The sequence below is a fragment of the Aquila chrysaetos genome, chromosome Z, assembly GCF_900496995.4.
Source record: "Aquila chrysaetos chrysaetos chromosome Z, bAquChr1.4, whole genome shotgun sequence".
In the NCBI taxonomy this organism is placed as follows: Eukaryota; Metazoa; Chordata; class Aves; order Accipitriformes; family Accipitridae; genus Aquila; species Aquila chrysaetos.
Window position 1 is genome coordinate 69134986 of NC_044030.1, and position 14391 is coordinate 69149376.

General features: G+C 38.4%; 1 protein-coding gene across 2 annotated transcripts in view; it reads right to left on the bottom strand.

Annotated features, from left to right (window-relative positions):
- ITGA2 (integrin subunit alpha 2) overlaps window positions 1-14391 on the bottom strand; it is a 70426-nt gene that overhangs the window by 27933 nt on the left and 28102 nt on the right. For both annotated transcript variants that reach the window (XM_030003544.2, XM_041120626.1), the window contains 9 exons: window positions 13433-13524; window positions 9467-9581; window positions 8954-9081; window positions 7679-7827; window positions 6431-6581; window positions 5839-6004; window positions 4469-4538; window positions 2825-2967; window positions 676-821 (listed from right to left, as the gene is read on the bottom strand). In XM_030003544.2, coding sequence (XP_029859404.1) covers window positions 676-821; window positions 2825-2967; window positions 4469-4538; window positions 5839-6004; window positions 6431-6581; window positions 7679-7827; window positions 8954-9081; window positions 9467-9581; window positions 13433-13524 — 1160 coding nt within the window. The remainder of the gene's footprint in view (window positions 1-675; window positions 822-2824; window positions 2968-4468; window positions 4539-5838; window positions 6005-6430; window positions 6582-7678; window positions 7828-8953; window positions 9082-9466; window positions 9582-13432; window positions 13525-14391) is intronic.

Genomic DNA, 14391 nt, shown 5'->3' on the forward strand with positions numbered 1-14391 from the left:
GTTTTAGCACCTGACTCAGAAAAATTACACCCAGAAATAGTCCAATACTAATGAATGAAACTGCCTGTTGGAATGAAATTACTATATAACATACTCCAGTGTTTGAAGAATCATATCCTTACCATGTGTCCACTGTTTCTGCCCAGTAGCTGCTGCTATGGCTTTATCACTCACCAATAAGAATGCAAACAGAGAATAAACTATGGGAGGTATATTTTTTTATATTAAACTGTGCACATGAAACTACCCAATCTCTGATTTACTCTCAGATCTGTCTCACAAACAGACAAAACCAAACCCATCTAAACTCACTGTTCTTTCCAAACGGAGAAAAAGAGAATGAGCTTCCAAATCTCTCTTTTGATGTCATCTACTTCACAACTTCTCAGGAAGAGTGGAGCTCACCGAGTCTCTCCCAATTAGAGGTGTTGACAGAATAATACATTAAGTAGTTTTGTATATTATCTTTTACCACTAATTGGAGGACTTCCTAAAATACTGTTTAAGAGTTCAGTTAAACTCACTGAAATCGTCTAGTGGCAGAGAAAAGTTCAAGTGGATTCTAAATGCATTGCAAGAAAGAGGAATTTTCAAACCAAATGCATTGCAATTTACTGCTGTGTCAATAAAAAGAGATGCCTGCAAAATCTGCATTCATGACCAAAATATACTTGCCTGCTCGCCTCTCTGGGACTGCACAATTGCGATATTACCATTGCTGTCAACATCATAAACCACTACTCTGCCAGTGTAGTTGGATCTTGGTGCACCCGCAACAAAATAGACAGAGTTCCGAGTTGAGAGAACGGCAACAGAATAACCTGGGGGGAGAAGCCAACATTTAACATGTGTGAGAAGCCATTAACTACAAGTTGTCAGTTGGTTATCCATAAAGCACAGAGGATGAGTCAATCTGGTATGTTAGTCGCAGAGAATGATGCTTCCAGACAGGAAGTTAAGCTGTCACATATGTGTAAAATCTGCAACAGTCTTCTGGAGAGAACAATGACACACAGATCAAGTTGAAGCAAGTTTGCAGGATAGCATGGACAATAGTTTAGCCTGTTCGGTAAAACATAGACCACAAAAATGTCATGCTTGTGAAGGAGATAGGAAAAAGAGTGCAAAGAATATCTTTGGAATGAAGAAATAAAGAGAAACATGAGGTGAACATTTGGGCCAGCCTTCAAATTAGGGAGGAACACCTAGCTTCTGCAAAGCTTGCAGTGCATTTTCTCACAGCTCACCAAACCACAGCCCAGTGCTTTGGCTGAATAGAACAGGCTGTATTAATAGCTCGTCAGCTGAAGGGCTTAGGTTGACTGAACTTCTTTGAACATTTTAATCCTCATTCCCATTATTCTAACATTATTTGCTTTCAGGAAACATCTTTTAATACCTGCAAATATTTTAAACATGTATTAGCACTATAAATCTAGCATTAGTAAATATTTTACATTTCTGTGGTTTAATTACAGCAAATTTATTTTAACAGAAGAAAATCATCCTTTATAAAGACTATAGTTAAACTGAACAACAAAATCCAGTGATTGGGCAGAATATGCAGCTTTAGCAAGCTACAGGACAATGTGAGGAGCACAGTCTAAATGGATTACACCTTGATCATTACATATACCAGTCTAATTCAGATTTGCATTCAGACACTGTTTTTCTAGGGAGAGAACATCATTGGAGACTAGAAGTTCAACAAGCAACAACAAAACAAAATTTTATTCTGCAAGTTAAGGCCACGCATTCCTAATTAATACAGCATACAGCCATTTGAAGTGAGAGGGTGCAGTGCAGAATGGGGGCCAATCTAGCGAGCTGTGATGTACTAGCAGCCCTTAGCTGGTGAGAGCGAGCTAGTACAGAGAGGTCTTACTGTGGGACAGAAAGAAGTAGAAGGGAAATAAAGGGACAGAATAGGCAACAACATTGTTGGCTCCAAAAAGATTAAGGCCAATACTCTAAAAGTGCCTTGTGGAGAAGAGCTGAAAGGAAATGACCTGACCTTTTAACAATTATTCTAGGAAAGTGAGGAACAGAAAGTCTGAAGAGGTCACACATGCAAAAGAGCTACTGCTCATTAGGTTAGGTTTAGTTTATTCATTGTGTTGGCTGCAAGTAATGCTAAGCCGTAGGGAAAAGAGCATGTGAGTTGCAAAACTAGCATTGCATTAAATAACTTCAAGGATAAGAAAGTCATAGGTGCTTAATGTAGGAGCATTATTCAGGGATGAATCGCCAGAGCAGGCATGTTGTAGCTTTGCAGAAAACATTTAAATGAACTGAGAATAGAAACTGACTGGGTCTAGTTGGTCACAAAAACATGCGCCAGAAAACATATGTGGGTTATAAATAAGACCTCTGTTAAACTCCAGCAATATTTCTAAAACTATAAACTGAACTGGTAAAGGCCAAGGAAAGAGCAAGCACAGATGGAACGATAGCAAGTCAACCAGCTTCTCATCCACATGTAACTGGGGAAGTATGTGCAACTATTAAAAGAGAAGGTACCCATAATGATCAGTATGATACATTAAGCAGCCTTTTCAAACCTCATGATTTCTTATGTCTCTGTGACATAGCCTGATTTTTTTTTCAGCTTACCACATTGATATGAGTAGAATTTTAAAACCACAATAAGGATTTCCTTCCATTCCAACTGTTGACCAGTAAATAAAATCTTTTCGGATGCAAAATTCTTTCCCTATTCTCACATCCGTTCTTAACAGGAGTCTGGCTAGAGCAGAATTTTCCAAGTTCTTTAATATCTTAATAAAGGTTTGATACATTTCCAGATTTGTATTTCAGTCCTTACCTAGATAAGAGCTATGGTTTCTGTCCTGTAAAATCTTCTCGAATACATGGCTTGGAAAGGTGGTGACGCTGTCTGAAGACTCCTGAACTACTGTTCCACTCCAGTCATAGGCCCCAACAGCACCCAGCAGCAGAATATCCTTTAAAAAATAAAAATCAGTATTTTAGAGCTACCTATTTCAGAAAAAGTGTAAGGGAAGCTGAAGTTAGCATACATTATTTCCTACATCGCTGTGTTTAAGGCCCTGATGCACAGTCTAATGACTGCAAGCAATTGACTGGAGCTGCTTATAGTTACCACTTACATGCAGGACTTTACTGCCCTATTAAGAGGGATTGTCACCCTCTACTGCAAGAGGATAAGTGACTGCTTTAGCTCCCATGGCACTGCAACTCAAGATAAAATGGCTTTATTTAAACACTGTGATAATTTCCTAAGCCTGTCCACCCTGAGGTTGGGCTTGCCAAGTCTATGCTTTTATGCACTCATGATCCTCAGAAGACTGAAGATCACACAAACAAAACTGTTAAGAAAAAGCTTAAGCCCCCTTTTTGACAACAGAAGTGCCATGACAGCACACAGAAGCTGATGGAAAAAGATTCAGAATTTCATTCTTTAACTAGGGAGATGCCCTTAAGAGAACAGTTAAATCTAAAATCCAAATTAATATGGCTTATTATACAGAATATTTAATACAGAAATACCTCTTCATCTTAGAATTGTACACAGAAAACAAACATAGTTTAGATTATTCACATTAAAATTCTTCACTGAACTGAGATACCATTACAGAAAACTGCAAGAAAAATAGGATGTGTAATTTTCCTGAAGAAACCCCCAAATCTTTCTTAATTTTTGCCATTTCCTAGCACCAAGTGCTTGGTAAATTAAAACTTCAATTTGTGCAAATACAGAGGACTTTTAAAAAATTATTTCATTTACCTTTAAGGGCTATGAGAAAGAAAAAACCTCCCTGTATTTTCAGTTGAAAGCTGCTTGAACCACACTTGAATTTTACAAAGAGGACGTATTTGGTCAAGATAATCTTAAAATTCATTAGCATGAAAAATGTATCTGATTTATTATTATTTCTGATTTCTAGAGTGAAATATGCTTTAAATAAATATTATTAACTTTATAAATGTTAGATAAATTCTTTTCAGACTTGATTTATTTATATCTTGGTGACTGCCTAGAAATATACCAGCTTTACAGTATGGTGACTGCCTAGAAAAATACCAGCTTTACAGTATGGTTTCAATTCTTCTGAGTTATTCAACTGCAAAATATTAACTTGGAGCAATTGAATTTTTCATGCTATGTGAATTCAGAAATCACTGAAATCACTGGATTAACACATCTCAAAATCATTACATGAAAGAAACTGTTACTCACGTAACTTCACATATTAATGTATATTTTTTCATTTTAGAGATATACACCATCTATTAGAAGTGATTTTTGTGGTATTCAAGTCAAAAAAAAAAAAAAAAAAGAAGATAATTTGACATACTCCTGCTTGTAAAAAAATCTTAAAATTGGTCATTGTGTTTTATTAGTCTTATTTTGTTGCACTTCTAAACATTCATATCTATGTAATTACATCTATTTGTATCATTAAATAATTAAATTCACATACCTTTTTTTTGTGAGTAATACGCACTGAAGCCCACCTGTGACATTTCCATTTGGAATGTATCACCTTGATCTGTACCTGGTAAAACAAATATTCACAGATGGTTGACGCTATAGAACCACACAAGAGATCCCATCTTGCTGCCTCTGAGTGTAGCTATATAGGGATTGTATGTTATTTTTTCCAAACCCACTAGTTCTGTTAGAGCATTTCCAACATCTACGAACAACAGAAATCTAAGATCTCATAAACTGTAAAATATCTGGAGGATTTAATGGCAAGTTGATAAGATGAAGCCATGATGCTATGAGTCTCTTCCAAAAAAAAGGCAGAAGATGATGATAAAGATGGCTTGAATCAGTCTGCACAGTCTTGTCACTGTGGCTAAACTCTTTTTATGTTTCCTAGGAAGCACTAACAATACACTGAAATTAGCAGCTTTCATAACTGTATATTCACAACTTTCAAATAGAATATGAATGTTTATTGTCATATAGGACTTACAAAAAACCTGTTGTAATTGTCTTTGAAAAATACTGTGATGTCAAGGAGCATTTCCTAAGCTAGATGGGTGGGACTCGATTAGTGAGAATTCAATGGGAGTACTCAGCAAAACCCAAGACGGGGAGCTCAACCGATCCCCTTGACTTGATTAGCAGCATGGGCCTGGTTAAGAACAGATGGAGGTCAAAGAGAAGGGAAGATTTCATCCTGAGCACAAGAAGGCTGCTGCCATGAAAAGCTCTTTAGGGAGGGCCAAGGGCAGGACATAAGCCTCCCAAGCAAGGTCTAAATTTGACTTTAAAAAGCTGGCTTCTGGGGGAGAAGAGTCTCTGTATCACCTCTACAGCACCTTTCTCCAAACAGTAGACAGAGTACTGTGAGTGATGCTAGGGATGGAACCTGGTAGGTGCCCACCACACAGATTGCATTACTGTAGCATTTCAGTTCTGTAATCAGTAACCTAGTCTTCTGATTTGCTTTATAAATTTATACTTGTTTAGCATTCACACAGGTGAATCTGACAAGCATAAAGACATCTTTACTCCTCCAGTGGTAATAGCTCTGAATACATTTGGATGCATATGGACAAGCCCCCAGTGGATATCTGAAGCCCATAATTTGACTGAAAACTTCAGAAACTAGGGAATATTTCCCACAAACTGCAGAAACTAACTTGAAAGCTCAGGCTCATTAGGGGTGGGGTAGCTGGAGGAACACCTGTGCAAACCAGAGCCCTCCTGGGAGCAGGGAACAACTCACAGCTCCAGCTGCCCCTCGTTTTCACAGTACTACACTAAGGTGAAAGTAAATAAAATCCTTAGCTTATCAGCTGGAAGAATCTGATCTAATTTTTCAGAGACAATGAGTATTTTACCTTCTATACTAAAAATGCGCTCTCCAAGTGTTCCTGCTTCTTCCAGCAGTGCAGCTTCAGATGACACATTAAAGAAATACTTGTCTGTTGGATGACTAGCAATTCCTTTGATTTCTTTAATTAAGTTTTTAGTATCAAGTTCATGCCTGATTAAGTATCCCAAAACCTTGGGTAAAAAAGAACACAATAAGAAGAGTGAAGGAAATCATAGTGTTACTCCATTTCATTCTGTATTATTTGAGTAAATATTCTACATATTAAAAAAAAAATTACCTTCATTCATATTACTGAATTGCTTATCAGACTGTATTCCTATTCAAGGCACCATTCAGACAGGAAAAATACATAAACCAAAGCAAAGGAGAAACCCACGGAAGTTGCTCAGGTAATACTGGTTTTGCTTTTTCAGCCAGTTAAAGATGACCAATATTTTGCTAACGCATAAAGATTAATTTCACCTAGTTTCAGTCTCACCAGTGTAACAATGCATGCATTATGTACAGCTTAATTATAGGACATGCACTTTCAGACATACACACCAAAATGATCTTTCAAAAATTGCAACAATATATATAATTATAGTATTACTTACAGCAATGCCAAATCTGGTTATGTTGTCTTCATTGCATTTACCTATCACTGTTTTCAAGTTGGAGCCATCATGTGATTCACCATCTGTCACAACAACCATTACTTTTGTGGCTGTTGGACGTCCTCCCGATTCAGGTGAGAAGGCATACTGTCTGTTATAAAATATTGAATTTATCACATGTCAATTTATAATGGATGGAATTTGGTATGTATAGCGTAATGAATATGTCTATCACTGACTTAGAACAAGGTGCATCTGCAGTGCTTTTTTATTTGTAAAGTAATGATCTTCAGTAAGAATTTTCAGTTATGCTCGTGATAGCTTCTTCTCAAAGCACTGCTCAAAGAGCCATCAGAAATGTAATCAAGGAAGTATAAAAAAACCAAAGTAGGACTGGATGGTATTTCTGATAGAAATGTACATTCCAGGGAAAGCAATATTTTTTTGTACAAATATTTCTAAATAAAAAGGGTTTTTTTGTCAGAACTATTAAGTTTTGCAACACCAGAGTAGCCAGGAATTGGCTCCAAGTTCAAACAAAAGGGGAAGAGTATTATTAATATGTTCCTCAATACTACTGCAAATATTGACTCCATTGAAGGCCGAGTCTGTTCCTAAACAAAATTTTTCAAGGCCGTTTAATTCAGCATGTATTTTGGCCCAGAGTCCTGTCCTTTATTCAACTGCAAAACAGCATCTTTCCATTGAGAAACAGACTTGGTTTGTTTAAGTATTCAGAGTCATAGCACATTGTTTTAAGTTTTTCCTATTTTTCATGCTGCTGGTGCTGCAGCGACAAACTGACAAGAGACAAGAGATTTTATTTTCCCTGCAATCAACCAAAGTCTGACCTGCGAACAAGAATGTTACGGGTCCCACTGAATCCCTGGATAAACTTTACTTCTTTCAATGGTTTTGTATCTTTCCTAAAAGCTTGTCCATGGTATTCGATGCACTGTCTTATTTAGACATCTGTGACACCCCAAACAATTCTGTTGGGTACCAGAACTACTTTAGGGTAGAGTTTAACCCAATGGTTAAAGACTGCTTTTCAGCAAGTCTAGTTTACGTATCCCTGTACTGTTCTGCATGGGGCACTGTAAACGTACCTGAAGGATTCTGCCTGGCACTGGAAACCTCCTCAGAGGCTCCAAGTGTGTGCATTCTCAGTGGTGAAATTCAGGATGTGCTCGTTGCCTTGTAAGGTAAATTAACAATAGCTGCACAGTAATCATCAATGTATTTTACCTTGCATTGTCAATGGCCTTGAAAGTATTAGTGAGATCTCCTCCCTTCTGATATGTTCCCTCCATTGCTTTAACAACCTCATCCTTTGTTTGATATGTATTCAAGTTGAACACTACACGGGGATCATTAGCATACTGAATTAAACCCACCTGTACAATAAATAAATTATGTTAGATTACCATGCATTACAATCAGTTACATAGAATCATGATGCTTACTTATTATCAGGTTGGAGTAAAAGATCTGCAGATGCAGATGGGATTATAACTGTCTTTCAACACATATGAAAGCAATTAATATTAACACATTTGGAAAACAAAGAAAGCTAAAATGCTCTTGCACCTTATATAATCTATTATGGACTACAATATATTAATGCAAACAATCTGAAATAGTCATTAAATGTTTGATTGGTTACTTCTGGAAGAGCTGATGGACAGCAATAATACAGAGAGCTCTGGGAAAAATGAGAAAATAGCAAAAATTCTACAAGCACCTCAGTCTGATCTCTTCTAAGGAAATCCTAAAGGTTAGTCACTTGACAGCACTGCAAACCCTATTTATTTTTAATACAGGTGAAGCTAAAGACATATACTAAGATGTACATTTAGTATGAAAGAAAAAAAGAAGATGCTAAAGGTGAGGTTCAGAAAGGACTGAGCAGGAAGCCTAGCTTTTAAGCACCTCACTTCCAAAGTAGCCCAAGGAAGAAGGCAGGCTTTGGGAGAGAGATTTCCAGTGCTCCAGTCTTTGTTCCCAGAACTATTTATGGAAAATTGACAACTGTAAAGACAGAAAGTGTTTTAAAAAAAGGCAATAAAATTTTCCTTACCATCATCAAATTAAAAGGAAAAAAGAACTCAAAGATCAGATAGTAACCAAGCAGGAAAAACTCCTATTTTAAAGGTGCAGCAGTTGGAAAGTAAGAGCCATAAGAAAAGCCCACAAAAAATCTGTTCTACTTTTACCACATCCCCACAGACTATATTTTAATTACTTTTACAGTAATGCATGAAAGAGATCTGACTCCTCTAGACTTCTGTTTCAGTTGGTTTATGTTTTGAATCAAATTACTAATTCATTTTGAAATAGGTTAGCTGTGAGATAAAAAACCCAATACTGAAAGACACAGGACAACTGCGTAATCTGTGGCTTTGGGAGAGGTACTGTAGTTATGCTAAAGCACATTTGGTTTCCTTTAAAATTGCTAATAAAACCCATTGTCTTTTGGGTTGGTTTTTTTTTTGGTCTTTCTCAAGGATGTCTTTGACTTACCTGGGTTTTGTTAAGGCCTATGTCTAAGCCTTGTACAAATTTTTTCAAAAATGCCCGCACTGCATCCCAGGGATAAATGCTGTTTGACTCATCACAGACAACCACAACGTCTATGACAGAGGAACACTCTAAAACAAAAATAAAAAGTGGACGCTAAAAGCACTTTCAGTCTCAATATACTTGTAACTCTTTGGCTAAATCTAGAGGTGCATATTTAGGTCTTACACAGGCAACACTTCAGATCAGGAAGGTTTTGCCAGAATGAGGACTCAATAGAAGCATACGCAGATTTTGAGCCTGCGCTGGTGCAGTCTTCTGAATTCAGAGGAGTGAGTCCATACTCATATCAGCACTGGATCACAATTTGTCAGTCCTTATGTGTGAATCACAGAACTTTGTTTTTTGCATATACTTCTTTCAAAAAATCCCAAATCAAGAGTCCCCAACACAACATAACTTGATTTCGTTTGATATATTTTTTTCATTGAATCTGTTTTGCACATGTTGCCTTACTTTGAACAGCAGGAGAAAAGCTTCTTAGGATCTGGAAACTTGGACTGATTTCAGAACAGACTCCTGTTGCGTAGTATTGGCTTCCACACTGCTGTGCCCACAAGGGACCACAAGTCTTAAAAATAGCAACAAAAAGAAACTATAAAAACAACAAATATTTGTCTCATCCTATCCATGGATAAAAGCACAATAAGCAGGACTACAGGCATATAGGAGCAGAGGAGCCCTGTTGGGTTATCAGACCAAATCCCTTGCAATCACAGTGACAGTGTAACCCCTTTCATAGACCTTCTCATTGAAAGTACTTTCTGTTCATGATCATCCTAGTGCCTCCTTCTGCAAGCTGGCCTCTCCAGAATATGCACAGCTATAACATCTAAGGAGAGTGACTTGGACTGCTAGGAATCTGTGCTGCTTTAGGCCACCTGCTCTACAAATTATTGTTTTAAAACTAGGGTTGGTACTTGCACATCGCTTGTAAGCGTGCGGAGAAGTACTTCCACTAACCAGGAGGTGGCATCAGAACCACGAGCATGCAGATCGCTGCAAAAACGCAGAGAGGACCTTTTCTTGCGGTACGTCCGATTACCACCAACAGTGTGACTAGACTGAAGAGTTTTGTGATCAGTGCGCGTGCACACACGCGCACACACTAATTAGTTTGAGAAGCCTTGTTCCCAAGGGAAATTCACTTTGCCAAAATATTTAGAAGTTAAAACTTCATCATCCCCAGTGAGGGTGCAGCCTCACAGTACGCACTGTCCTATTTAGCTGCAGCTAAAGGGGGAAGTTTGGCCCTGGCCTCACATACGCTATGGCTACGTGTTTCATTGCCTTCTGGCGAAAATAATCTTGCTTCTTTGCTGAAAATGGCCTCTGTAAAAAGAAACATTTTCAGCTGGATCAACCAGCTAGTTGCATGACAGCCACACTTCTGATATTAGAAAGATAGGTACAAAAGTACCTACACGAAAAAGACAGAATTTTGTCATGAGGATATTTGGGAGGGAAGGATTTTCTTTTTAAAATAAAATCATGTTAGGAACTCAAGGAAAAAACATAACCTCTGTTCAACTGTTCTGAAAGAAATGATAGCTTCATCACGTATACTTTCTGATTGCCCTATCCAGTCAGGAAAGCTTGGAAAACAGAAAATGCAGCATCTCTATTTAGGAAGAGAAGACAAAGTGAACAGCACTATTACCCTTTTCTCAAGAATATTGAAAAAAAGGTAATTAAAGGCAGAAGTAAATGGAAATTGAGCTAAATCACACACTGGTTTACCAGTGGTAGACCACATCAAACTATTCTAACATACTTGACAAGATGGCAGATTTGCTAGACAAGAGAAAGGAAGTATATCTACATTATCTGATCTTGAGATAACCACTCCTTTTAGGTGCTACGTGTGGCATGATTAGTTTTACTGGAAAAGATGGATATTTACAGAGGTGGAAGGTACAGAACAAATCACCTACATTGGTAACTATGAAGCTGAAAGAGAGTTACTAGTCTTTAAAGTTATTTTTAATTTAAAGTCCTTTTTAGATCAATCTCATTTGCCCATTTTCTAGTTTTCTTCTGCATTAGTGGTTACTCAAAATTGTGATGTTAATCTTAGAGCAAAAAATAGAAATGTTTTAATAAATTTGCTAATCTTCACTTTAAAACAAAAAAAGGGAAAAGCTCTAATGTTCTAGCATTGTTAGAGTCAGAAATTTAAGATGCATCATTAATGCAGGGGAAAACAGGGAGATCACATATCAAGAACTGATGAACTTGAAAAATGCAACATTATAAGGGGGCATAGACTGCCCTTAAGGACTAATGTTAGGAAATGCAGGCATAAACTGGGAGCCCACTGAGTAGGAGAGAGAGGAGCAGATGGACTGGGCACTGGCTGATTGCAGGGTGACCATAAGCATACAGCCAGCATCCAAAGGAAATACACGACAAGAAGCACTCGCAGTTGAGACACGGAAATACCAAATACACTATATAGCCCCCTGAAAAGACTTAGGTGGAATACAGCATAGATCTGGTCATTCATGTTCCAGAGAGGTGTATTTTAAAAAGTTGCACTTCAGCCAAAAAACTGTGTTTGTTTAGCAAAGCAAAGGACAAAGGAGAACGATTGTGGGGTGTTAAATATAGAAGGGAGATTTTACATGTAGGGAGGTGGGAGCTGTTCCTTTCAACTAAAGGTACAGCGCTGCCCCAGGAACAAACAGATAGTAACTTACATCTGAAATCTGGAAAAAAGTTGTTAACCATCAGTGGAATTCTTAAGCACCTTTCCAACAGGACTAAGCATGCCTCAGAAAAATGTAATGAGCACGTGGAAATGACTGCCCTGTACTCAAGGTACCTGTAGGAAGCCATCACATGGCATCAAACAGCTGAACCAGCAGGACTCACAAGATACAGTACAGACATGCCAGGCTGGGTCATGCTCCAGCCAAGCAGCCCATGGCTGCAGCACAGGCTGGTGCAAGTGGATGGAGACTGAGAGAGAAGCAGCCACAAGAGGAAGGAGCACAGTTAGCTGGGAGAAGGAAGCCCTGAGCATAACCCAAAGAGCCCATCACAGAGGCCAGCTGTCAGAGACAGTGTCTCGGAACAGTGTCCTGGCTGGCAGCAGCTTGCAATTACGAGCAGACAGTCTCTGCTTGTTGTCCAACTCTTGCCACAGCTAAGTCATGGGGCTTTTGGTATTTGTTGAGGCCAAGTCACAGCTAAGCACCTGTCTCCAGTACCCCATTCTCCTTATGTCAAAAAGAACTCCTATTGCCAAAGACGTAGCTAACTGTTCATGTCTTAGCTTGCAAGGTTTTTTTGGTTACTTTATGGAATTTAAGGAGAGTCAGTCAATAACATACACATCATGAAATTCTTTTTAACAGAGAGATGTTCAAGTATTATTAGAAAATACAAATTTTTCTGCATGAGGTGTTTTAAATCACTGCAATTACTGATACTGATTGAAAGTGGGTATGCATAAGATAGTATTAACAGTAATTAAAGATATTAACCAAGAGACAGAATAAGATCTTTTTATCAATATTTTCTCAAGCCAACAATCAAGAAAAGCACTGTTGCTGTATTTGAAGTTATGATTAACTTTACTAAACTCAAAGAAAGCTGCTAGAAAGGTTGGAATTAGACCTACTTTTAAGTATGTCAGTGAACTGGGCTATGTGGTAATGAAGATAATAAACGTTTGAATACTTTTGCAATTACTAGGTAGACGGAACAGAAAAATACAAAGCTTAAAATAAGTCTCAAAGCTCTTTTGTCTGTAGTTTCTTGTTTCACTTAATTACTGCACATGCCTACAATGTATGCATCAAACTGGAATACACCTACACTGCCAACAGTTTTCATGCTTATGGTTAAGACTGTAAAAAAAGCATATTAAACAGGAGTTAACTTCCTTTCAATTATGCAATCTGTTTTACAAGCTCCAAGGAGAGTGGTTTGCAGAATATACACACAGAAAATGCATCCTCCTGCAGCTCACTAACCAAAGAAAACATACCGCAGATCCATGGGACTAGAAATCCTAACATCTCAGGAGAGCAGTCACTGTCCAAGTGCACATATTGGAGGAGAGATCCCATACTGTCTTTTGAAAGCACAAGCGGAACTATACAAGACTGCCTTAAAGATGTCCATTGTGGAAATATTCTTGCCTATGTTGTCTGACTTAAATTACAGAATCTTTAATTATGTGCCCTTCCATAGGATATTTAGATAAATGACAAAGGACAGAATTCATAATTTTCCTTATTTTGAACCCTAGGTAATGACAGTGGGCCAGAATATTTTAAAATATGCAAAATATGTATTAATCTATGACAGAATAAAATACATTCAGCTTGGACTTATCAAAAAATGTGGAGAATTCTAGTTTCTTCGTTCTCCTCAGGAAGTTCTGTGTGTACTGAATACGTCCTTGATACGTACCAGAAATCCCCCTGTTTTTGAGTTCTGTATCAGAGTCAAGCCAAGGTTCATGTCTTCCTTTATCTCAGTCACATTGGGAATATTTATTAAAGCTGAAATAAAAGGAGATTAAGTCATGAAAGAAGAGTAAATAAGATGTAGAAGCAATTTAGTAAGTTAGAATTCCTTTTCGAAAGCTTGATTTCTCAGAAGCTAAGATGCATTTTCCAAATGACTGCATACAGTTCTGAGACTAAAGAAAGGAAAGCTAATCTTTGCCAAAAATTTGCTAACCATTAACTATAGACATGAATTAAGTATGGCCATTTAGAATACCTGCCCAGAATAGAGCTGAAAGCAAAAGAGAGGAAGAAATGGTCTACCTATTGAGTATTTTTGGCTGGCTGAGTAGCTGCAGCCATGTAGCTACTGTTACATTCCTCAGGACACCAGACTCCTCCGATCCAGCGTCAGGCTTTAAAAAAAAACTGGAAGGAGCAGTGGAGGACAGAAATGCTCCGCACTACAAATAAACATAAAGTAGGCATCTCAGCACACTCTGCTCCCCCATATTTTCACTGCATCCAAAAGCGAATCCCATTTTATGCTTAGTTTGTGAACACACAGAGGCAGAAAAGGCTTCATTTCCACTCACACACTTGTCTCTCATGCCCTCCACATTTGCCAAGTCCCCCTGGGCATACCAGCACAGGCCCGCCACCCGCCTGTTACCTGGACCTGAGGCCCGCCTAAGATCCAGCTGGAAGTTTGCCAGTGAACAGACACACACGCCTGGTTTGGGGAAGATACGGACACTCACCCCTCCAGCAGGCCGCAGCAGGCCTCCTGGGCTGCAACTTGCAGTCCTGCTCCAGCCGCTGGCGCGGAGCCCCTCACTGACACAGAGCCCAGGTTCCACTCCCCCCAGCAGCCGGTTTTGGGACACACAGCGTTCCTGCCCCCGTGGCTGGAGGCTAAAT